This window comes from Capra hircus, chromosome 17 (genome assembly GCF_001704415.2).
Source record: "Capra hircus breed San Clemente chromosome 17, ASM170441v1, whole genome shotgun sequence".
Lineage (NCBI taxonomy): Eukaryota > Metazoa > Chordata > Mammalia > Artiodactyla > Bovidae > Capra > Capra hircus.
Window position 1 is genome coordinate 15,814,355 of NC_030824.1, and position 26,797 is coordinate 15,841,151.

The 26,797-nt window shown below is 41.3% G+C and overlaps 1 protein-coding gene across 2 annotated transcripts in view; it reads right to left on the reverse strand.

The window, feature by feature from the left end:
- Positions 1-26,797, reverse strand: part of LOC102181144 (acyl-CoA dehydrogenase family member 10) — a 48,955-nt gene that overhangs the window by 15,913 nt on the left and 6,245 nt on the right. For both annotated transcript variants that reach the window (XM_018061233.1, XM_018061234.1), the window contains exons 3-12: positions 26,077-26,225; positions 24,510-24,704; positions 20,610-20,768; positions 19,618-19,777; positions 18,033-18,174; positions 14,057-14,125; positions 12,454-12,635; positions 7,808-7,958; positions 6,357-6,502; positions 5,427-5,600 (exon numbers count right to left, since the gene is read on the reverse strand). In XM_018061233.1, coding sequence (XP_017916722.1) covers positions 5,427-5,600; positions 6,357-6,502; positions 7,808-7,958; positions 12,454-12,635; positions 14,057-14,125; positions 18,033-18,174; positions 19,618-19,777; positions 20,610-20,768; positions 24,510-24,704; positions 26,077-26,225 — 1,527 coding nt within the window. The remainder of the gene's footprint in view (positions 1-5,426; positions 5,601-6,356; positions 6,503-7,807; positions 7,959-12,453; positions 12,636-14,056; positions 14,126-18,032; positions 18,175-19,617; positions 19,778-20,609; positions 20,769-24,509; positions 24,705-26,076; positions 26,226-26,797) is intronic.

The following is a 26,797-nucleotide window of genomic DNA, read 5'->3' on the forward strand; positions in this document are numbered from 1 at the left end:
GCAGCCAACAGTACCATCAGGATATAGTATACATTCCCATCATCCCCAAATATCCACGGCGTCCATTTGTAGTCAAGCCTTTACCCTTGCCCCTAGGGTACAACACTGATCTATATTCCTATAGTTCATTTTTTCCAGAATGTCATATAAATTTGTACATCATATTCTTTTCAGTGTGGCTTCTTTCACTCACTCAGTGTATCTAGCATATATCCTTGTGTCTCCTTATACTGTGAATATTCCCTTTTTATAGTGGGCTTGGAGGCCTAGCATGCTGCAGTCCATGGGGTCGCAAGAGTCTGACATGACTGAGAGACTGAACTGAACTTTCATAGCCAGTTCTCCTGGATTAGTTTTACAATTTCTATGTTTTAAAGAGACTGTTTTCATCATTTACTTTGTATCAATAAATGGATCTTTGCAGAGGCCTGGACTTCCCTGGTGGCTCAGATGGTAAAGTGTCTGTCTACAATGTGGGAGACCTGGGTTCAATCCCTGGGTTGGGAAGATCCCCTGGAAAAGGAAATGGCAATCCACGCCAGTACTATTGCCTGGAAAATCCCATGGACAGAGGAGCCTGGTAGGCTACAATCTATGGGGTCGCAAAGAGTTGGGCATGACTGAGCGACTTCACTTGCAGAGGCCTATTTTACTTCTGGCTCCTGCCATGGTCAAGTATTATTTCTCAAAAGAACCATTTGCATGCAGCTTTGGTTATAAAGATATTAGGCTAGGCTATTCCTTACAAATTGAAAACCAGATCCATCTGCTACACAGCAGAGGATGCAGCCCACTGGACCTCAGCAAGTCTTTACTTAATCACCTTCTGGGTAATGAGTATGGACCCAGGCACTGGGGGCCAGTTGGAAAGTAGGCAGCCCCTTCCCTGGGTCATGGACTTACAGACTGTATTTTCCCCTCCTAACTCAGACTGTACATATCTCATTGAAAGAAAAGACAGCCCCCCCACCTTGCATTCATTGTTATTCATAGTGATTTTCTTTTCTAACAGAGGGTACAAAGAATTTTTTAACATTTTCATCCCCTAATTGGATATTACTCTCACAGTACTGCTTTGTCTCTTGGAAAGTCATTTGTATGAGCTTGGATTGATTTAAAGTGATCATTTTGGATATATTTTCCTGAATGTAGTCCTAGCAGAAGAGACCACATCCATGGCATCTTCCTAAATTGCAGCCACCAGCACTTATCTTTCTAGAATTTTAGCATTCATCTATAAGAAATCTAAACCTCAGCATCCACTTATTAATGAAGGAAAATCATATGTGGGGTCGCCTGGTACAGACTATAAATCAATCCCTAGGCTCTGGTCATTGTTGTCCCCCTGCCAACCTAAGGATGAACCCAGATCTCCTGTGATGATATCACAGAGAGAATGCCTTTGAAACACATCCTTTTTCTCCAAAATCCACTTTCCCAGGGCAATACCAAGTATCTCTATAAGTGCTATTCACCTGAAGCTATCACAACATTGTTAACAGGCTCAACATTCAGAAAACTAAGATCATGGCATCCGGCCCCATCACTTCCTGGCAAACAGATGGGGAAACAGTGGAAACAGTGACAGACTTTATGTTTTGGGGCTCCAAAATCACTGCAGATGGTGACTGCAGCCATGAAATTAAAAGATGCTTGCTCCTTGGAAGAAAAGCTGTGACCAACCTAGACAGCATATTAAAAAGCAAAGACACTACTTTGCCAACAAAGGTCTGTCTAGTCAAGAAAAACTATGGTTTTTCCAGTAGTCATGTATGGATGTGAGAGCTGGACTATAAAGAAAGCTGCTACTGCTGCTGCTAAATCACTTCAGTTGTGTCCAGCTCTTAGCGACCCCATGGACTGCAGCCCACCAGGCTCCTCCGTCCATGGGATTTTCCAGGCAAGAGTACTGGAGTGGATTGCCATTGCCTTCTCCAAAAGAAAGCTGAGCACCGAAGAACTGATGCTTTTGAACTGTGGTACTGGAGAAGACTCTTGAGAGTCCCTTGGACTGCAAGGAGATCCAACCAGTTCATCCTAAAGAAAATCAACTCTGAATATTCATTGGAAGGACTGATGGTGAAGCTGAAGCTCCAATACCTTGGCTACCTGATGTAAAGAGCTGACTCATTGGAAAAGACCCTGATGCTGAGAAAGGCTGAAGGCAGGACGAGAAGGGGACGACAGAGGACAAGATGGTTGGATGCCATCACCAACTGAATGGATATGAGCAAGCTCTGGGAGACGGTGAAGGACAAGGAGGCCTGGCGAGCAGTCCATGGGGTCGCAAAGAGTCAGACACAACTGAGCAACTGAACAACAACAGCAAGGTGTTGCTGGCATGGTGCCTGACCTAGCAGAGGCTCTTGGGAGTGAATGCATGATCAATTCCCCTACTGCAACTGCCTTTCTCAGAAGGTTTTGACACCCCGGCTGAGAGCAAAATGCTACCAGAAAGCCTTGGGTACTGATGAGCACAAAGCTAAGATGTCCCCATAGTACTACTAGCAAACCCACTGCTGGGCTTCTTTCTATTTGCCTTTTTAAGTTTTCATTTTGGAAAATTTCAAAGACAAACAAAACGAGAGAGAAGAATTTAATGTACCTACAGGTTTCTGCCACTCAGTTCAATAATCATCAAAGCATGGCCAATCCTGTTTCATCCTCTGCCTTTCCACCCCACTGCCCTGGATTTTGCTGCAGTAAATCCCAAACACCACATCTTTATACTTATATTTCATTTATATCTAAAATCAAAGACTTAAAAACAGCCACACAATATCATTATCACACTTAAACAGCAGTTAACTATGACGCCTTAATATCCTCAACTATCTAGTAAGAATTAATTTTTCATTGATTGTCTCAAAAATTTTTTTCAGAACATTTCTTTTTTCAAACAGGGATCTGAATAAGGTTCAAATACTGTTTTGGGGTAATGTATCTTTTAAGTCCCTGAGATAGTTAAGACTGTCTCACAAAAATTTTTTCCACAACATTTCTTTTTTCAAACAGGGATCTGAATAAGGTCCAAATACTGATTTTGGCTAATGTATCTTTTAAGTCTCAACATCATATCACCTTTTTCATTTGTTGAAGAAACTGAATTGTTTCCCTGTGAAGTTTCCCAGAATCTGGATTTTTGTGAGTGGCTTTGTCTCAGTGGTACTATTTAATGTGCTCCACTGAATCCTCTGTTCCCTGTAAGCTGGTGGCTGTAAGTTGGTGGCTGGCACTAGAGGCTTGGTCAGATCCAGGTTCAACTTTTGAGGGCAGCATCAGGAGGTATGTAATGTCTGGTTGCCTCTCTTGATGATTTTAGCACCATTAACACTTATTTTCCAGATGCATTCATGTACTGGGATGGCAAATTGGTGCTATGCTAATTCTATCACTGGGGCCAGGATGCTTCTCTAAAGAAAAACTTCCTCATTAATCATTTGGTTAACATGACATCTAATTTGTATAGGAAAGGCAGGATAAGTGGTTGACTTTTTCCCCTTCATTTACCAATTATCAGAATAATGGGTTGCTTCCCTCTCAGCCTCCAGTCACCAGTGAGACTTTTAGTATCACTCTTTACTCATGGATTTAAACATACTTGATGTGTGTCATCCATCCATTCCAGCTCTCATCCTTACTGGTGCTCAAAGTTTCCTGTCATTAGCAAGTGGGAACCTATTCAAGTGGACTCCTGATACAGTTAAATATGACCTTCTCAACAACCTCCTATCTTTCTGGTACAGGAAGATGTTCCAGCTTCATCTTGTGGATATTCTGCCCTAGACCTAAAATCAGTCACTTCTCCAAGGTGCCCTGGTTCCTTTTGGTAAGAATGGAATTTATAGATTATAATGTGGATGATTATGGGTACTTAATGCTATTGGCCTAGTCACTATTGCTAAGTCTTTGGGGAAGTCTTTTGGGAGATTCTACCTTCCTGCTTTCTAATTGCTTTCCTTCTACATAGGAAACAAATTTTAATCTGTCTTTATACCTTCTTAAATAATTTAGGCTATGGCTCAGATGGTAAAGCATCTGTCTACAATGCGGGAGACCCGGGTTGGGAAGATCCTTTGGAGAAGGAAATGGCAATCCACTCCAGTACTATTGCCTGGAGAATCCCATGGACAGATGAGCCTGGTAGGCTACAGTCCATGGGGTCGCAAAGAGTCGGACATGACTGAGTGACTTCACATTCACATAGATTATTTCAGTTTCTACTTTACAGAATTCAGAATGAAAACTAAATTGGCACAGTAACACTGTGCCATACTTGCATATATATAAACACTCCATAGGTGGCCCATGTATATATTGAACCATCAGTTCTAAGCAGCCAAACTTTTCTTCTCAAACGTTCAAACTTTAAAGATATAATCTAGAAAACACTGGTTAAATAAAATATTTTCCCATATATGTAAGAGGATCATCAAAGAAAATACAGTAATCTTTTCTTCTTCTCCAACAATCCTCTCATTGGGCAATTTGGCAACATTAAAAAAATTTAAAATACACAAATTTTTAACCCAGAAATTCTAACTCTGGGAATTTATCCTTCAGATATATTCAAATATGAGTAAGAAAAGATGTCCACCAACCACTAAGTGACTGTGAAAATCTGCAGACGATCCAAAGATACATCAATAGGGTAACTGGTTAAATACATTACAGTGTATCCATACCATGGAAAGTACTATAGAAAGCAAAATGAATGATGTCTATACATACTCACATGGAAAGGCCTCAGTGAAATACTGTTATGTGGAAAAAAATAAGGAATTTGCCTTACATAGTTGTCAAATACATATATATGGCCATAATATATAAATGTATATATATATACACACAATCAGTTCAGTTCAGTTGCTCAGTCATGTCCGACTCTTTGCAACCCCGTGAAGTGCAGCACACCAGGCCTCCCTGTCCATCACCAACTCCTGGAACTCACCAAACTCATGCCCATTGAGTCCGTGATGCCATCCATAGTATTTCATAAAAATTCTTTGGGATAAAAAATTTTTATATCAAGGTACTAAAGATTAACATGTAAAATGATCACACTTTTATAAAACTTGCAGAGAGAGACAGAGAGGAGAGACAACAGATATACAGAAAAATGGGGGCCCAATACCCTTAACAGTAGCTTTGTCTTTAAGGAGTGATGCCGAAAAGAATGGAAAACGATTTTATATTCTTCTATATGATTGAGTTCTTATTATGTGTTTTTACTTTTAAAAAGTTTTGTACCTTATTTTAATAATTTAAAAAAATTCTAAATATTTCTTAAAAATATATGACATACGCTTGCTGACAAGTGGTTGAATTACCTGAACTTTGTAGTTTGGTCCTGAGAGGGTTTCAGGGAGAGAAGCCTCCTGGCTGTGACTCACACCCTGAGGCCGGCTCTCCTAGGCTCCCATTACCTGTGAGTGAGCGCTTGTAGACTCCCTGCAGGATTGCGGCGATGCGGAAGAAGGAGAAAGCCATGTAGAAGTTCCAGTTCTTAGTAGGAGGGATCCCCATGTGAAGACAGTACATCCTGAAATACTCCTCTGCAGTAGGGATTCCCAGCTCAGTCAAATCACAGTCGCTCAACCCTGAAGCGACAGAGCCAGGACTAGGCAATGACCTCATGCTCCCCTGTGGCTCCCAATATTTGAATTCTGAAAATCACCTTGTCCCTTGGAAATAAGTTTCACAACTAGTTCAAAGGGTTATAGGTCATCAATTCAAGATGTCTGGAATCCAAGCATGAAGCTGTTCTTCATAACCTGGTTGTTAAAAGTTTTGGACTAAATTGGCAGTAAAGGAAGTAATGAGGGGCCTCCAAGTTCCATCTGGACCACAGGTCAGGGTGGATGCATATTATTTTCCATCAGTCATTTGATAAAAAATGGTATTCAAAGAACTCTCACCAAATTATGAAAAAGATAACTGCAACAGATAAAAAAATCTCACTGATTTTCTTCATTTGTAACATTTTGATGGTTCAGAAGCATATAATATATTCTGTTCCAAGAATTTATCCTAGGAGTATACCTTATATACAGGCAAAGATATTACTATGCAGATATTCACTGCCCTTTTTGTGGAAGCACAGGGAAGTTAGTAAGAATTAACAAACAAAAAAAACTGGAAACAAATACCCAAATAGAAATCAAACCAAATGCCTTGAATGAGTTAATTCTTTAACAATGAAATCCTATGCTGTCATTAAAAATGATATTGTGGAAGCAATACTAAATACCTGAATTTCATGAAGGAGCCCAATCACCAACTACTTCAGCTGAGTTTGCCCAAATCTTTGAGAATGGAGGAGACTCCATCCCTACTCCCCCAGCAGCAGTTCCTACCTGGCTGAATGGGAAAACCGGATGGCAGGTAGTGAGCCAGGCAGTTGTAGGCCACATCGGCAAGAGGGTCGCCTAAGGTAGAAAGTTCCCAGTCCAGGACAGCAAACACCTCGGCAGTTTCCGGATGGAATAGCAGGTTGTCCAGCCTGAAGGAGCCAGAAGGAATGGAGACAGCACTAAGAAAACTGACCACTGGGGAGTGTTCCATGCTGAGTGTTCATTTTGTTGGCCCCTCCAAACACACTTCCCAGCCCTCTGTGCTCCATGTGCCCAGGAGCCTGCATGGGCTGCGTCCACCAGCTCCCTTGCCCTCTGGCTCAGCCAATGGGGATACCAACAGGCAATGGGAAGGGGGCCTGCGTATTAATTCCTCAGCCCCCTCTCAGCACATGGCCAAGGGACAGCTGTGTTCCTCTCCCAAGGGCCACAGCTTTGGTGAGGTAGCCCTCGCCACATAGAGACAGTATCCAGGTTCTGGTAATTCTCCTTCCCTGAGATGGTTTCAAAACAGGTCTGCAATTTTTTGACATTCCTGCCACAAAAGGAAGAGTCTAATCCTTCACCTTTGGAAGCATCTCACTTCTAACAATTATGATGCAGGTGGAAGTGGTGCTGAGTGACTTCCAAGACAAGGATAGAAAAGGTGATCAGCTCCTGCCTGGCCCTCTCCCCTCAGAATACACACCTTTGGAGCCCAGAGCTACCAGGTAAGAAGTCCAGCTACCCAGAAGCTACTATACTGGAGAGTACGTGTGCGTGCAATCAGTCGCTCAGTTGTGTCCGACTCTTTGTGACTCCATAGACTGTAGCCCACCAGGCTCCTCTGTCCATAGAATTTCCCAGGCAAGAGTACTGAAGTGGGTTGCCATTTCCTCCTCTAGGACATCCCAACTCAGGGACTGAACCCACATCTCCTGCATTTCCTACGCTGGCATGGAGAGTCTTTACTACTGAGTCACCTGGGAAGCCCCATACTGAAAAGACTAGTTGAGAAACCATAGATATACAGAGAGAGATTCAGGGAGCCCAGTTCTCCTCTGCCCCCGTGCAGATGTGTGAGTGAGCCATCAGGTGATTTCAGCCCCTGGCCTTAAAGTCACTCCAACAAGCCATCTTGTCCCCAGACTGTAGACTCATGAGTAAAATCACTGCTGTGGCTGTTGACAGCAATGCAGTTTTGGAGGTGGCTGTCCTGCAGTAGTTACAATTGGAGTCTGTGCTTGTGCCTTTGGACCTGGGGGTGGTACTAACTCTTGCTGTGGCAAAGGCCCCAAATGTCAATAGTGTCAAACCTGACAAACCCTTCCTTAAAGGCTATGCACAGGGAGATAAGCGTGCATGGATAGTTGTCAGCAGTAAACTGGGGCAAGACCAGCTGCTTCTTTCCCCTTCAGATGCCCTTCCCATCACTTTCCACATCTAAATATCAACCCTCCTCATGCTGAGTTGACCTGAAGTCCCCGTGCACCACTGTGGTCCGCTGCTGCCTGGGAAGGTGGAGGGGCAGCCACTCGATGAGCCTCTCCATTGCTGGAATGGTGCTGGTTTCTGAGGCTCGATACTGCTTGATCCATGTTTGCACCTGCCGTGCAAGATAGTCCCCTGAGGGAAAGAAGATTAGAATATGGTGTGCCATTTCAACAAACTCCAAAGGTTTCAGAAACCAACCACTGCGTGAAACCCTTTGTAATGTCTGAGACGTCTTCATCCCATGACTGGAGAATTTTCCACTTGATGCTCCTGCTCCCTCCGCTTGGAAGCCACTGCTATTTTGTCTTGGCTGGATCTGTGTGATCTGGGCATTGTTCCCAGCCACACAGCCCTCTGAGCCTGATCTCTGGCCCTCTCGGAGATGCTATAAGCTTCCTAACAGCCTTTAACAAATCCTTTCTTAGCTAGAGGACAGTGCTTGGCTAAGAGCATGGACACTGGGATAGATGGTCTGAATTTGGTTCCCAGCCCTGCCATTCTCTGTGTGGTCTCAGGTAGGTTACTTTTTGTCTCAATGCCCTTGTTCCTCATCAGTGAGATGGCCCTCATTAGAGTTGTTGGGAGGATAAAATATGTAAGGCCCCTGCAACTGTTCCCGGCATGTAGTAATACATGAGCATTTGCTATTATTCAGTTGTTTATTAAGAAACCCAGAGTTACCACAGTTGAGGAACTTGCAAGTTACGGGACCATAGACTAGAAGTGAGTTCTGGAGTTACCTGGCTCACAGTTAAGCTTTTCAAATGATTTAACCTTTCTAAGCCTCCACTTCTTCATCCGTACAATCAGTGTACTGATAACCTATATTCCCTAGAACCGTTGTGAAGAACAAATGAAATCCATATATAACATGCTGAACACAGAAGGCTGCTCAATGAATAATGGCCATTATTACTGTCACCGTCATTGCTGTCAAATGACAATTATTGTCACTATTAATAATAAACAACATACTATGTCCATGCTCTAAGTCAAGCCCTCACCCCTCATCTGAGAGAAAAATGTTTCCCAGGAGCTTGAGGACAAGGAAAGAGAGACTGGGCTCCTTCCGTGGAGTCAGCTGCACACTCGGAGCATCCATTCACCTGTCATTAGAATGATCCAGCAGAGCTGTAAGAGGCGTGATCAAAACCCACAGGAGTTCAACCCAAAACAAATCAAGCCTTGAGAACTAACTTTCAGTTTTCAGAATTATAGGAAGTAGAAGTCAGCAGTAAATGAAACCATAATCAAACTAAATCTATAATACACTTACCTAGTACCTTTAAAAACTCTTTTAAAAAAATTGGTGAGGGGGTTGTTCTAGACTCCTCAATCAGATCCTGATTTGGAAAACAAACCGAAAAACCTCACTTATAAAAGATACAAGAGGAATAATGAGGAAATCAAATATGGACTGGGTCTTAGATATTCTGAGAAAATGGTAAATTTTCTTGGATGTGATAATGGTGCTGGGGGATGTTCTTATTATTAGGAAATGCATACTGAAGCACTTAGGAGTCAAGTGTCAGGGTCTCTTAATCATGCAGATAGATAAATACCCATTCTTAAAATCAGTCACGGGCATAGAGCTATTCACAGCACTACTGAATGTTTCTGTAAGTTTGAAAATTATCATAAGAAATCAAATACTAAAGCCTCCAGGAGCTGAACCTTTGTGGAAGGAGCCCCTCAGGTTAATATCCTATGTGGATTTAGGATGTCCCCCCACCCGCCATGCACACACCCCCCCCAGTGCTATGCACACTCCCTTCTCATGGGAAGCAGGTACAGCTGTCCCTGTGTTTCTGCTCTGTTGGCCACTGGCCTCAAGCAGGCCTGCCAAGGCACAAACACCCTTCCTCCCCAAAGCAGCCTGCCCTCTGGGATGAGAAAAGGGAATTATGCTCTCTACAGGTTCTTGGTGGAAAATTTCTTTATGATAACTAGATTGGACCTAAAGGGATCTTTGTCAAAAGTTCCTTTCCATCAGAAATCATGTTTATGTCCTTTTTTTCCCTTACAAATTTATATTTGTTCTCTTCAACAAATCATATATTCACCTGGTTCAAAATTAAAGTGACAAAAAGGTGTACAATAAATCCCCAATCCCCTGCCCAGCCACTCAGCCCTTTTTCCCCAAAGGCAAACCAAGAGACCAATTTCTTAGGCATGCTCTTGAGGATATTCTTCACATGTGCAAATAAATTAATTTTATTTAAATGTACCAATTTTACACAAATGGTGTATTAGCTATACACAGCCTGTGCCCTGCCCAGCAGCTGGATTTCTAACATAACTTGAGAAATTACAGGATACTTGAAAAGAATATCTGATGGCCCTGTAGCTGGACCAGTGAATGTAAAATCTGAGGAAGCTGCTTTATGTACTAAGCCTCAAGACACAGCCAGCGGCCCAGAAGCCTGACCCTGAATTATATGAAATCAGACCAGATTTCTGCTTCATTTCTTTGTCAACCTAGTAGGTCAGTGGAAAGTATATCAGAACAGTCCACTTTAAAACTAAAAGGCAAAGGATCCACTCAGCGCATAGAAGAGCCCTCCTTAAACTGTTCTCTCTTCACTGTGCAATGGGATGTCACACTGCCCACTGCTTCATGCGACAGAGACTTTGTCCATTCACAGCACTGGAACAGGTGCCATCTCCTTTGCTTGTCATATCAACGCTGTGAGAGGGGCAGGGCAGGGCTTTTTCACTCAACCTCTATTCTTGAGAAAACTGTGATAAAGTAATGGGGTTTGCCCAAGGTCACCCCACAAATCAGCACCTAACTTCTGTTCCAGGGCTCTTTCCATCCTGAAACAATAGATCAATAAAGGCAACATCTGTTGTCTTTGCCTACTGGCCCTTTTACTAGTAACTAATGGCAACCCACTCCAGTACTCTTGCCTGGAAAATCCCATGGGCGGAGGAGCTTGGTGGGCTACAGTCCATGGGGTTGCAAAGAGTTGAACACGACTGAGCGACTTCACTTTCACTTTTCACTTTCATGCACTGGAGAAGGAAATGGCAACCCACTCCAGTGTTCTTGTCTGGAGAATCCCAGGGACAGGGGAGCCTGGTGGGCTGCCACCTATGGGGTCGCACAGAGTCGGACACGACTGAAGTGACTTAGCAGCAGCAGCAGCAGGGCTCCAGATGAAATATAAGATGCTCAGTTAAGTGAAATTTTGGATCAGTTCAGTTCAGTTGCTCAGTCATGTCTGACTCTTTGCGACCCCATGAACTACAGCATGCCAGGCCTCCCTGTCCCTCACCAACTCCCAGAGTTTACCCAAACTCATGTCCTCTGAGTTGGTGATACCATCCAACCATCTCATCCTCTGTTGTCCCCTTCTCCTCCTGCCCTCAATCTTTCCCAGCATCAGGGTCTTTTCAAATGAGTCAGCTCTTTTGCATCAGGTGGCCAAAGTATTGGAGTTTCAGCTCCAACATCAGTCCTTCCAATAAACACCCAGGACTGATCTCCCTTAGGATGGACTGGTTGGATCTTCTTGTAGTCCAAGTGACTCTCAAGGGTCATCTCCAACAGTTCAAAATTTTGGATAGACAACAAATAAATTATTATAAATATCTTCCAGTGAGACCACCAAGATGGAGGGGAACCCCACTAAATTGGTGATTCTGGTCAAAAGTTAGCATTTGATACAGATCTGGCTACAAGTGGAAAGGGCAGAGAACTCCCTTTATTGTGACTGGGAACTCAGCAAGCCTGCTATGTGGTAGCAAAGTTTCTCAAAGGGTTAGTTTTGAGGCCTCACATCATGTGCCTACAGACTGATAGAATTTTAGGAAACTTGGTAAAAATATGTCAGGAAGTTGATGTACATTGGATACATACTGCGGCATTTGATACAGTCCTAGAGGAATAGGCATGCTTTAGTTAAAAGCAGGGAAAGAACAAAATACAGCTTACTAAGATTCTTTTTAACCACGGTCAGGAATGCATGAGAGTCAGATAATTTTGAATGCTGCAGGGAAACGTGAAACTCTTTGGCTCATGCTAAAGTATCTGCATGCAAAAGCACGGAGACGGCTGTGGTGGTGGTTATAAAACCGTGTGCATTTGCCAGAATTCATAAAATGCTACCTTTCAATACAACTGACTTCCAAAAAAGAAAGGAAAAGGGAAATCCTGACAACACAAAGTGCTTACAAGGATGAGCAACAACTGGAGCTCTCAGACAATTAAAAAAAAAAAAAAGAAAGAAAAGAGCAGCAACAAATTATACAAATACCTTGGTACAATGGCATTTAAAAAAATTTATCCCTGTTGAAAAGAATATTTAGAGGAAATGGTAAAAAATGGAGAAGAAAATACGTATCTTAAGTACTTTAGGCCAGTCGGTATCAGAAAAAAAGAATACAGTGAGATAAAATTTGAAGGGAAAAGAGATTCTATAGTCCATGGATGGATTTATCTCAGGACAAAACATCTAGGTAAACAACACCTCCACTAAAATGAAGGTGGATTTCCAAGTAGGATGCTAACAAGCCCACCTCACATTTACCAATGCTGCCTTAAAACCCTGGCACAGTAGAAATCATGAAAGCAAGGGACCAGTGAGGAAACATCAGCACAGAAGACAAGGGGCCCTGTGCTCACCGTGTTTCCCATAGTCTTCCAGGCCCGCAGCCTTGAGGTCCACACTGTGAATCTTGCACAAGACTCTGTTCATGGCAGTGTAGATGGCCCGCCTCTGGCTGGGCTCCAAGCCTGGCAGAGAGGGGTCTTTGTAGATGAGGCCTGGGCAGTATTCCATCAGATAGAAAGGGGTACCGACAACACTGGGAGGGACATAAACAGGGTGTTTCAGTGGCCTGTGATGTGGTAGGCTATTAGGGCACTGCTCTGTCCTGTGTGTAAGCTATAAGTGCTGGGTGGGAGTTCAGACCCAGAGTACTGGAAACTTCCTTTTTCCTCTGCATATAAGTGGAAGTTAGAAGTACTCCTTCCCCAAGCTAAGCCACACATAAACATCCCTGTCTATACTTCCTTGCCAGCATGCCTCTCTTCTCTTTGGAATCTACTCGGAATGGGATTGTGATAATATAGGAAAGCAGCATGTTGGGTCAGGGGGTGGGGAGGTCAGGTCTGGAGTCACAAAGAACCAGGCTTAAGTCTCACCTCTGCCCTTCCTAGAATTGTGATCCTGAGGAACATATTAAACCTCTCTGAGCATTGTTTTTACTAAATCTATAAAGCTTCAAAGAATAGCTATAAGAATTAAGGGAGCAATATAGAGGGAATGCCTGGTTCCATGAGGGTTTGATAAATACCCCTTCTTGTTGTTGACATTATTTTCATCATTATTCAGTGAAATGAATGGCATACACAATACCCCAAAGTATTAAGGTGACATACCAAAATGTCATTAATCAATCTTTTCATTACTACTAGAAATCAGTTTAGTACTCTGAAAAGTTGTTTTGAAAATTCTACTGTTATAAATATTCATCCTGGCTTGAAAATTTAAATTATTTTTAGTTTAAGTATAATACTGCTGCTGGAGTTATGAAAGAAAATGTCTTTATTCTTAGGAGATACATGCTGTCTGCAACTTACTTCAAAAGGTTCAGTGAATAATAATTACATACATATGAAATATATTTACTTACTTATAAAACAATTATATAATTATTTATCAAAACAGTAAATTAGAAAATGTTTATATAATTATTAACTATTTCTATAAAATTATTTTATCTATATCATACGCTTACATATACACACATACATATATATATATACATAGAAAGCAAATGCGGCAAAATGTTAACTGATGTTTTCATCTAGATGAAGTGTAAATGGGTGCTCACTGTACTGTTTTTTCTTCTTTCAACTTCTGTGCATGTTTCAAATTTTTCATAATTAAAAAATCAGGAAAAAAGAGACTCAGAAAGTATATTATAACACAATTCAAAAACAGTTTAGAAAGCCCACAATAAAAAAATTAATTAAAACAAACAACATGAAGCTAGATGGACGTATGCTCTTTAAATGTTAGAGAAGATGCTTCCTACCAATTCTCCTGAAAGCAGGCATTTATCTTTCAGGATAACTTAAACCTCTCTAGGGGAGGTTGCTATAAAATCTCTTTTCTACTTGAATTTTACTTGTCTTTACTCTAGCAAACTAGAAATTGAGTTAATTTATGGACTTTTCTGTAGCGTGAATATACAATGGAAAAAATAAATCTGAACATTACCTTGAGTCTTCACAAAGGTCAAGAACTTTGGGGACAGGGACTCCAGCGTTTGCAAGGGCTTTCATTATCCTGGCAGAACAAAGATGAGAGACACTACTGAATAAGGTGATCAAATTTTCTTGAGATTATTCTTTGATTTTAAAATGGTACATGCAAAAATCAAAATGGAATGCTAAAATTTAAAAATTTCAATTGACCCAAGAAGGCAAAAAGGCAAGGAGAACAAAAGAGAAATGGGACAAAGATCTAATAGGAAAATCATAGACCTGAGTCAAATATATTGATAATTACATTAAATTTAATAGCATAAGCATTCCAATTAAAAGACAAAAATTGTCCTACTGGATACAAAAGCGAGACAATATGCTTTAAATATAAAAACATAGAAAAAATAAATAAAATATGAAAGGATAAAAAGGGAAGTTCCATGAAATTGGTGAGCATAAGAAAGCTAGTGTAACTATATTAATATCAGAAAAAGAGACTTAAGACAAAGAGAAATACTAGAGATAAAGAGAGACATTTCAGAACAATACAAGAGTTAATTCACCAGGAAGATATTATAATCATAAATGTGTATGTGCCTTAAATAACAAGGTTCTACTGTATAGCACAGGGAACTCTATTCAATATCCTGTGACAAACCACAATGGAAAAGAATATGAAAACAATATATATATGTATGACTGAGTCACTCTGCTATATAGCAGAAATTAAACATACCATTAAATCAAATATACTTCAATTAAAAAAATAAAAAATAAATGTGTATGTGCCTAATAACAGAGCTTTAAAATACCTAAAGTGAAAATTTCATTATTAAAGACAGAAATGGACAAACTGACAATCATAACTGAGACTGCAGAATGCCTTTATCATTAACTGACTTTATCAGACTAACTAGAAGTAGTAAGATAAGAACAACACTACCAACCAACTTGATCTGATGGACAGTTCCATAACACACAACATCCACAGGATATACATTCTTTATGAGTGCACACAGTCCAGTCACCAAGATTTATCATGTAATGGTCCATAAAATAAGTCCTAGTAAGTTTCCAAGTATCAAAATCTTAGTTATTTCCAAGACCTTAATGGAATTAAAGGAACATTAAAAAACATTTCAAACTGTAATAATAATGCTGCTGCTGCTGCTGAGTCACTTCAGTCGTGTCTGACTCTGTGCGACCCCAGAGACGGCAGCCCACCAGGCTCCTCCGTCCCTGGGATTCTCCAGGCAAGAACACTGGAGTGGGTTGCCATTTCCTTCTCCAATGCATGAAAGTGAAAAGTGAAATAATAATAATAATAATACATGTCAAAACTTTTTGGATGCAGATGAGCTTAGAAAGTGATTCATACCTTTGAAAGCTCATGTTAGAAAAGAAGGAAAATGTAAATCATTTACATTTACAAAATGTAAGGTTATAGCTAAGAAGGTAAAAATACATCCACAGTAAGCAGATGGAAAGGAATAAAGCTCAGAGGAAAACTAAATGAAATAGAAAATAAACAGAAAAATTAATAAAACTAAGCATTTATACTCGTCAACACAATGATAAATCCTTAAGTAGACTGATGAAAGAGAGAGAGAAAATACAAATTATCAGTCAATTGCAGGAATCATAAAGAGGGGACATTCCTAGAAATCCTACATACAGTAAAAGGACAGTAAGGGAATATTTTGAACAATAAATTTAATTGTTCATATGAAATGGACATATATAACTTTATATATATTTATAACAATTTTATATATTTAAAAGTATAAACAGACAAATTCCTTGGAAATTACAACTTCCAAAGCTAAGATAAGTTGGAATAAAAGACCCAAATAATCCAATATTTTTTGAATTGAACCCATAAGCAAAAACCTTTTCATAAAAAAACTCCAGGCCCAGATGAGTTTACTGGTAAATTTTATGAAACATGTAAGGAAGTTCATGGGTTTTTCCAGGCAAGAGTACTGGAGTGGGGTGCCACTGCCTTCTCCTAATGTTTCAATGTGTAAGTCTTTACAAAAAATAAAAAAAGTAGTTAAGACATATATAGTTTGTATCTGTTTTTGCTACATTAAGATTTTATCATATATATTTTATTACAGGCATCCTTTTATTGGCAGCAATCACGGTATAATCATTAAGACTGGGCTATGGAATCCTACTACCCCTGGGTGTGAAGCCAGGCTCCATCCCTCACATACTAGTTATATATCACTAGACATGTTGCTCAGTTTTTTTAAGCTTCCCTTTTCTATAAAATGGGGGTCATAATAGGACCATATCAGGGGGTTGCTGAGAATTATCTGAATTAATAATATATTCAAAGCATGTATTATAGTGCCTGACACATACTGAACACTCAGTAAGTATTAGCTATTACTATTATTGTTCCAACAAATAGAAATACCAAGGTTTGCAAAATCATTTCTTGATTACTGCATCTATAGGTTATTTCCATTTTTTTTATTATAAATGACACTGCAGTCAGCATATTAATGCATAAAGGTTTTCTCCCTATTTAGAACTACTTTTTAAAGAGAGATCCTCTATTGGAATTATTAGGTATAAAAATATGACTAGCCTGAGGTTTTTACAAATTGTGTTATACTGTTTTCCCAGCTTTCCAAATTTGATTTGGCATTTTATAAGCAGATACATGTTTCATCTTCAAGTACACATTTTATTCCTTTACTAAAATGGAAATTCTGTACATTTTGGATTTTTGGATGTCCTTCGAACAGTCCAGAATTCCTCAGAACACTGGCAAGTTGGAGAGAGTCCCCAAGCAGAATGCATACATAGTGGTAAGTTTCACATTTCAGGGTTTCTCTTCTGTAAGCACATACTATCACATGGGCACATATATAAATATAAATGCTCACAAATAGCTATTGGACTTCTGTGGGCTTCACAAATGAACCCCGAAGCCTTCATAAACGTCAGTCATCAGTAGCTGTAATACACAGTCAGACACAAGGAGCCAAAAAGTCAGAGGAGAGACAGTAAATAATGAGAAAGAGGCCAAGAGCTAAAATCACATTTTCCTGAGCAGTTGCCACAACCTTCCTTCTGCAGAATATGATAGGCTGGAAGGTGGAGGAGGAGGCAGAGAAAGTCTTCTGGGAGAGGAAGCTCCACTCTGGAGCCCAGTCATCACGCTGTTACTCACTGACCAAGGGTTTGGAGCTAGGTTTTTCAACCTACTATGTTTTATTTTGTTTTGTTTAATATTTATTTATTTTGTCTGTGCTGGGTCTCCATTGCTGTGCACAGGTTTCTCTAGTTGCAGAGAGTGCGTGCTACTCTTCAGGGTGGTGTGCATGTGGGCTTCCCTTATGGAGCACCGGCTCTAGAGTGCTCAGGCTTCAGCAGTTGCAGCTCCTGGGCTCCAGAGAGGAGTCTCGGTAGCTGTAGCCCCAGGGTTAGTTGCTCCGAGGCATGTGGGATCTGCCCAGACCAGGGATCGAACTGGTGTCCCCTAACCAGTGTTCCCTGCATTGCAAGGGAGATTCTTGTCCACTGGACCACCAGGGAAGCCTCAACCTACTATGTTTAAATTTTCCTATTTGTGAAGCAAAAGATTTTACTTGGGATGGGTTATAACACATTATTGTTTTAAACATCTTATTATGAAAAATATCAAACATATACAGAAGTAGGAAGATTCACATACGGAATCCCAGGTTTCAACAACTATCAACTCACGGATAGTTTCAACAACTATCAACTCAACTCTTTGGGCAATAGCCCCATTTAGTAGAATCTCAAAAAGTCTTGTTTCCTACAAGTTTAGATAGAGAAAACAAGCTCCTAAAATTAAGTGACATGTTCTTATCTGAAATAATTATGGAGCATCATACTTATAATTTTAAATATCTCAAGACACTATGATGGGGTGCTGACTTGCCAGCCCAGGGGCTGGGCTGTGGAAACTGGGGACAGTGAGCACAACTCTCACCCTGAAAATTTACCTGAACTCCCTCTCTACTGCATGCGCGGATGGAAGGAGTGTCCCAGGGGGTTTCTTCCTCAGAACCAGCTGATGATTAGCCAGCTTGACATAGTAGGTGGGATTTGACTGCCCATGATCAAACTGAAGGAGTTCCAATGGGCCTGTAAGTTTGAAAGGAAGGAAAACTCAAACCAGCTCTGGAGGACAGATGTGGACAGAGACTCTTTCTTTCTAATGAGTACTGCACATGGACAAAGAGCATCCTGATTTGGAATGCACTATAAGGAAAGCATCTCCTCCCTGGGTCCCAGACATGACTGGGTCAAATCTCCAATGTCACATTATAATGTATAATGCCACTGAATTTACATCACAACAATTTTCACTTTGTGCAGGGAGGTGTCCAGTTTGGCCTTCCTGCCTATTTCTGCTCCATGAAAAAAGCTTTATAGTTCTGTTTACCAACCACAAGCACAGTCATGGCAACCCATCTTGCTAACTGGAATGCTTTAAGCCAAGGACAAAAGGTGCCCTTGTGTGTCCCTCACCCCATGCTTGGGCACATCACACCTGATACTAGTGTGACAGCTGAAAACAGCTATATAGAGGCCTGCTTTCAGGAGATGCAATTTCCCATTCCATCAAGCTAAACTGTGAGGCTCCCTTGCAGAAATAGTTTATACAGGGACTCTGCACTTCTGCTCCAGTATTCCTGCCTGAAGAATCCCCATGGACGGAGGAGCCTGGTGGGCTACAGGCCATGGGGTCCCACAGAGTCCGACATGACTGAGCAACTAAGCACAGCATTTCCACTGCAGGGGCCACCAGAGGGGAAACTAAGATCCCGCAGCCACAAAGCCAAAACAAAACAGCAACAGAAAGAAACAGCCTAATTAACTCTGGTCTTCCCAATGAGATGAACTTGACACATAAGATTCATTTCACTTGATCAGAAGAACAGGCAGTGGGAGTTTGCCTGAGTTGCCTGGTCTGGTTAGAAAGGTTCCCTCAACTATGTAAAGGTGCTACAACAATCCATCAAGGGAAAAAAATCCTCACATGAAGCTGCATACAAAGAGTACTTTCAAGGATCAAACTTTATCACCAGGTAGAAATTTCTTCAAAAGGTCATGAAACTATAATAAAAAATTTTTTTTAAAGTTATTGAAGCACCTGTTTTTCTGAGGGTGGAATATGAAAAAGGAGAGGGACCTTTGAAAGATGAAGACAAATTGTCTCATTTTAAACTCATGAGACTTTTTAAGTCATCTTCACAAAACAGGCTGTCATCTCAAAAATATCAGAAAGACCCAAACACCCGAGGCACATACTGCAAGTTCTTCTCCCCCAGGACAGCTGTTTGCAGGCAACTGCTGCCACGCCATGGTCTCATGTGGAACAAGGGCCAAGTACACTCTGGGGACCCATAGAAAAGGAGCTCAGTGCTTCTTCCCAAGCAAAACAGAGCAGCACCCGGGTCTGCAGGGCCCAACAGCTATTTTCTTCACTACATGGCATCTTTATCTCCAGTATATTCCACTAGAAGAGAAAGTGAGAGCCAGACTGAAAGCCTAGCCTCTACCAAAATGCAGAAACTTAACTACCTGTGGTTTGGGTCCCCAGTAAGTCTCTGAGGTACTTCTCCAAAGCGTCTTTGGGAATTTCCATTGTCTTTCTCACAGGGCAAGTGTTTGGAACAGCCATTCTCAATGGAAATCCCAAAAGAGTTTCCAATTCCTTTACTGCAGTCTCTGGGTCATCGACCTGGTTTCAAAGAGAATATTGAGCATGGATCCCCAGACAACCCTGACCTTTCCTCCTACCTGTTCTCTAAGAGGGTACATTTTTAGAGGGAAATATAAACAAAAGCCAGTTCTCTAAGCAAGGACTTTGGAGCCAGCATAATCAGCTCATGAAAAAGCCTCAGAATGACTTTCCACCCCCATTTAATTCCTAACCACATTAAACTCTTTTATCTGCTGGAGAGAGTGCCAGTTAAAAGTTCATTAATACTCCCTTGTGCCAGGAGGGCAAAATATTGTACTGGAGTATCCATTCTGCCCCTATAGGCCCATCACCTAATAATGAAAACCTAAATGTAGAAAGCTGAACAGAGACCACCACCCCCTCCCTCCACACACACACACACACACACACACACACACACACACACACACACACACACACACACACACACACACACACACACACACACACACACACACACACACACACACACACACACACACACACACACACACACACACACACGGCTTCTCCTGTTTCAAAGCACTGAAGCGGTCCAAGTAGCTGGTAGTTGAACAGCATCAACAGGCCAGCAGGACTGTCACCCAAAATGTCTCAAGCCTGCCATTCACCTCCCTGTGTAACTCTTTTCTCAAAATGCCTTCTTACTTCCTACTGAAAATATAAGTTGCTAGTCAACTAGACCTCATAATTAAAAAAAAAAAAAAAGACTGGCAGCAAGGGCAAAAACCACCAGAGGCAACTCCAACTCTGAGTGTAAGAGGACTATACTGAAATACCCACCCTAGTGTCTGAAGCACAAAGGGGTTCAAAAAACAGTGACCATTACCTTAATAGTATGAATACCAAGGCTGGCAGCTGCTTTTAGATTTGGTCCAAGATCATCAAGAAGGATGGACTCAGAAGGCTGCCGGCCAAGCCGCTCCAAGCACAGCTTGTATATCCTGGGGTCTGGCTTGCAGACACCTTCCAGGCAGGATTCCACGACCTGAGGGAGAGGCAGGAAGGAGAGATGAACATCCCTAAAAGTGGTGTTCCCATGTTATACCCTGGTATGTCTTTTTGAAAAGAAGACCAGAGGGAGAGTGGAGATTTGTCATAACAGGTAACTTAAGAATGTCATAATATAAAATGATGTTGCTTTTTTAAGTGGAGTGATTTGGATATACTCATCAGGAAACTGGAAACACTGATAGCCATCTTACCCATCTTAACAGTAGCTGGGAAACTTAGTGAAACTGGAAGGCGTTCCAAAATGACACAGCATTCTGCTCATGTTAGGTATTGTGGCTGCGTGGAACAGAAGAAAAGCTGCACATTTCAGTTTTAGGGTAAGTATTTCACCATGTTTTCAGAAAGAAAGGCAGTATTTACTGTTTTGAAAGAAACATGACTTTAATATCCATATTTCAGAAGTGACTAAACAAAGAGCTATATTCAACCTAGACAAGAGGACTAACACCAGAGATACTGTCAATGGCAAAGACAGGTTTCATGCAAAGAGCCTCCTCTATCCTGAGAACCTTGCCTCAAACTCTATCAGGTCCAGAACTGGTGGGGGGCATCTGAGGGTTCAGGAGAACCCTGAAAAGCTGTCTCAGTGTCAGGCTACCTCTGATCCAGCAACCCCCGGAAGTCCTCTGACATTGACCCCAGGGCTTAATCTCCTGTAAGCAGGTCTAAAACAGCCATAGAGGCCTGTAACCAATACCCTCTGGGTCTGTCCTAAGAATAGAACTAAATCCCTCATTCACTCCTGAATTGACCCTTGCTCTCCAAGATCAAGGACAAATCTGAGGACCCCTCCCTCTCCTCCAAATTCCCACTGTTCAAGGTTGGAGGAGAACTGCCCTTTCAGGTAAATAAATGTTGAGTAACTTACTCTTACTTATTCTTCCCGGTCTCCTAAGGACCTGAATGAGCTCAAAGAAAACAGAGAAATTCCTTCTGAAGAAAACCTCAACAGTGGGCAGTGGAGAAGCCAGATGTTTCAGACACCAATGAAGGCATCACACGACAGGAAAGGAGCACATCTGGACAGCTGAGACAAGAGGTGAGAGGGGAGCAAACTCTGGGGACCTGGGCCACATCTGGCAAGCAGACACCTCCTCTCAGGTGACTATATCTGGGGAAGGGAAAAAATTCTTGAGATTTAAATTGGATAAGACCCCTGGCCTTTTCCTTATGTTCTGTTTTGCAAGATAAAAATTTTCTGGGGTTCTGTTTCACAAAAATGCAAATACAGCTAATCTTCTTATGCTATATTGTTAAAAACTGCTAGAATGGTAAATCTTAGATCGCATGTTCTTTGACAATAAAATATAATGTAAACATTTTTACTTAAACAAATTAGAGGACCAAAATTTAAAGGCCACATTCACCTCAGCAGAAACAGAGTCCCATAATATTATTGAAAAGTTTAGGAACAGCTTCCAAAGATGATGGGGATCATAGGAATGGTTATATTAGCTTTGCGTGCAAGCTAAGTTGCTTCAGTCACGTCCAACTCTTTGTGACCCCATTTGTAGCCTGCCAGGCTCCTCTGTCCATGGGATTCTCCAGGCAAGAATATTGGAGTAGATTGCCACGCCCTCCTCCAGGGGATCTGCCTGACCCAGGGACTGAACCCACGTCTCTTATCTCTCCTGCATTGGCAGGTGGGTTCTTTACCACTAGCACCACTTGGGAAGCCCAGATTTACTTCTATCAAAATAAATATTTTTCCTCATAGCTTTAGAGGATAAAAACGTACACTCTTGCTCTTGAGGAAATAGATTTTCAACACTCCAGGTCGTCTGCAGACCTAAGATATGAAAATGGATCAGAAAAAGCTGCCTGAAAGCACCTACCAGAGAGTCTGTGAAGTCTGCATAAATGAGTCCATTGTGTTAAAGAAGCTCACAAGTCCTTAAACACTTGAAGGGCCCAGTGTGAGCCTGGCAAACTTATTTTGTCCAGATCAAGATAATAATCCCCATTGCCGCAGTGGAGGGAAGGAATCTCTGAAAATAATCTGCCAGGCACTCTGTAAAGTGCTTTGTATGTATTATAGTCTGGGATCCACACAGCCACCCTAAAGAAAGAAAACTGCTGCTCCTGAACCACAGGTGAGGAAACTGCGGTTCAGGGAATCAGAGCTACTGCCCACAGCAAGCTGCAGACAGGATCCAAATATGGCTGAGGTCCCTGAGCCCCCAAAGGGGAGGATGCTTGGAGAAAGGCTGTGCTGTGGACAAGCCAGGAAACCAAGAATCAAAGTGGGTAAGGAGCCAGGCAAGGGTACAGAGGGAAGAGAACTCTTATCTTGACAGGGTTTGTATAAGGATGAATGAGGAGGTGGGAGATGAAGAGAGCATTAGGCTGGGTGGTTAATTCCCCATATTTGAACTCTGAATTTCCGCTCGTCTGTTTCAATAGCTGTGTGTTTTTTTGTGTGTGTGGCCATGTTGGATGGAATGCAGGGTATTATTTCACTGAAAAGGGATCGAACCTGCCCCCTGCAGGGGAAGCAGAGTAGGGGACTACCAGAGAAGTCCCCTGATTACATTTTATGTTCTAAAATATCACTATCCAATAGAAATTTCTACAATGATAGAAATGCTATATTGCCCAGTCTGACACAGTAGCCACTAGTCACATGTGGCAGCTGACCACCTGATATGTGGTGAATGTATATTCCTGAGGGCAGGACTTCTGTCAGTTGCATTGAACACAATAGCCCTTCATGCCTAGCCTGTGCCCAGTACACAGCCACTGCTGTGAAAGAATGTGTTTTCTGACTGAAGTTTAAGTTAGTCATCTGTCAATAATTTCTATCTGTCCCAGGATAATGATAAGATACTTCCTTTGAGGAAAATGGGGAGTCTTTCACAGAAGTAACCTCCTGGCACAGAAGACCATCTCCTGACTCAGAATCTTCTCAGGTCCTTTGATAGTCTAGCCCTTCACACACTGTCCCATATGGCAGCCCCTAGTCATTTGTGATGATATACATTTCAGTTGAAATAGAATTTAGTTGCTCAGTGCCACTAGTCACATTTCAAGTGTTTAACAGCCATGTGTGTGACTAGTAGCAACTATATTAGACACTTCCTTTCCTGCAGTAAGTTTGTTTGCTCAGCAATGGTCTAAGGATTAATGCCACAGAAATAGAGGGCAATGGGGTTGGTCTTTGAAAAGATCAAAGGGCCCATTAAAAGGTGAGGGCTGATCAAAGTACATATGTTATCTGATGCTGTTGTTGTTATATGAATTCAGTTGTATGCAACTCTTTTCAACCCCATAAGCTATAAGCTGTCAGGCTCTCTGTCCATGAAATTTTCCAGGAAAGAATACTGGAACGGGTTGCCATTTCCTACTCCAGGGGCTCTTCCCGACCCAGGGATGGAACCTGCAGCCCTTGTGTCTCCTGCACTGGCAGGTGGGTTCTTTACTAACTGTGCCACCTGGGAATCCTTGATAGCTGATGACTAAGGTTCAAGTCCAGATGAAAGGCAGTCTCTGAACCTGAGGTTTCACCCAGTTATCAAAGCCCATAAATAACCTTGTTCACAGCTCAGTGATACTTTGCAAGTCCTCTTTCCCACCTATCATGTCTAATCCTAACTCAGTCAACTGTGTGAATAACCATCCCATCCACTCAAGACCTACTGAGAGGCAGCGTTAATGCTGCATCCTAAAGTAAGGACAGAGACTTGATTCAGATTGTTCTGGATCCCTGTCAGCTTACCACATCAAACTGTTTCCGGTCCAGGGGCAAAAAGCTCTTCCCATTGGGAAGATAAAAATTATTGCTCAAGACTGCAGTCTGAAGGTCTTTAGCCCGAATCTGAGATATGGCCTCAGTCATCACTGGAAACTGCTTCGCCACTCGCTCACTGGTCAGCAGAGAGAAAAAGGAGTCCACGGGCACAGAGGTCTTTGACTAAGATTGGAGGTAGGGAGAGAAGAGAACCAGCCATCATTAAGAGTAAGAACAGCTTATCACCAACACAGAAAAACACATATTCCAGGCCTCTGGCTTGCTGCCAAAAGGAATTCTCTCTTTCAGCCCTGGGGCAGAACTTTGCATATAAGGTTGTAAAAAGTTGCTTAGAATTAGAATTATAGTGGTTAGGGAATGGAGCAATTTATATCAATATTCCAGTTAAATGAATTCTTTATTTCACTCATTCACTGTCAATTTCAAAAAGATTCTGAAGACTCTAAGAGGATACATGAAACCCTAAAAGTGAATTAAGCAGATATAATTTAATTTTTAATGACCCAGAGATTTGATGATTCTGCATTGTCTCAGCTTCAGCATGACAAACTGAATGTCAGTTTCTGATCAATTTTTGTGATTTTTAAATTCAGTCTCTGTGGATTTTAAAACCTCTTATTTTATCATGTTTCAAAATTTGCAATGGCAAGCCTGCTATTTTATACACACACACTTATTTTACAACAGCTTTACTGAAATACAATTCATATATCACACAAGTGGCGCATTTAAACTGTAAAATTCAGTGCTTTTTAATATATTCACAAAGGTGTAAAACCTTTAAAACAGTTTTAGAACATTTACGTCATCCAAAAAAGAAACATCATACCTATTAGCAGTCACTACCCATTCTTCTGCCTCCCTGCCCCCAATTCCCCAATACTCCCAGTCCTAGAAAATAACAACTCTATTTCCTACTTCTATAGATTTATCTGTTCTGGGTATTTCATATACATTGAATCGTACAATATGTAGTCTTTGGGGCTGGCTTTCTATGACTTAGCAGAATGTTTTCTATATATATATATATATAAATATTTATTCATTTACTTAAAATTGTGGTAAGACCACATAACATCATATTCACTGTTTTAACCAGTTTGGATAACATTAAGGACATTCATTGTTATCTAACCAAAACCACCATCCATCCACAGAACTTCACTATGTTTTAAATTATATTTTAGCAATTATATTGTGACGGTATGGGAGTTAATATAAATAAGGAGCTTAGAACAATGCATAGCCCAGAGAAAGGCTCAATGTTATCACTGCGTTAAACAAGCTTTCTGATCAAAGCCATTATGCAACAATTCCAGTTTCACATAAACAATAGCTAATATACATAATATTTTATTTTTCATTCATGCAGTTAAAATTGAGTACCTGGGGATGGAAGAAATAACTTAAAATCTTATAATGGGTTATTAGGTTTTCCCTTCTTCATTTTTAGCTTAACCAATTTAATGGATGAGTGTTGCATCCACTATTCTAGACGAAAGAATACTGAAATTCAAGCGTGTTTATCACTTACAATTTCAGAGCAAAGTCTCCCAAATTCTTGTAAGAAATCTTCTGTTGTTACCTCTGCTCTCATAAATTTCATCCAGGGCCCATTTTCACCACCTGAGATCAAGGCCTTCACTATAGTTCCAGAAGGGATATGATTCTGTACCTCCCACTCTACCAAAAGTAAAACACATGGTAAGTGAAACAATATATGGACAAACAGCTCAAGTTTGGGGAGCAGGGTAGTTACCACACAGGTTCTGTGGCATCACTGTGGTGCCAGGTGGGTTCTATCGGGAATTCAGAGAAATTCAGGAAATGGAAAATCTCAGCCTTAGACCTCCCAGGGAACAGCAGTAATAATTTGTGTGACTGAGGGGACACTGCTGCCAAGCATCAGTCCATGCCACCAGCTTGAGATGACGCTGGACACTACTTTATGAATTTTCTTCCCTGGTCTCTCATTAGCTGGTTCACATGTATTAGGTCAGGCTTCGCAGGTAGTTCAGAGGTAAAGAATCCACCTACCAATGCAGGAGATGCATTTCATCCTCAGGTTGGCAAGATTCCCTGGAGAAGGGAATGGCAATCCACTCTAGTATTCTTGCCTGGGAAAATTCCATGGACAGTGGAACCTGGCCAGCTACAGTTCATGGGCTCTTAAAAGAGTCGGACATGACTTAGCAACTAACCTACAACAGCAACAATATATTAGGTCACTCACATGGTCCTGGCACGTGGTATGG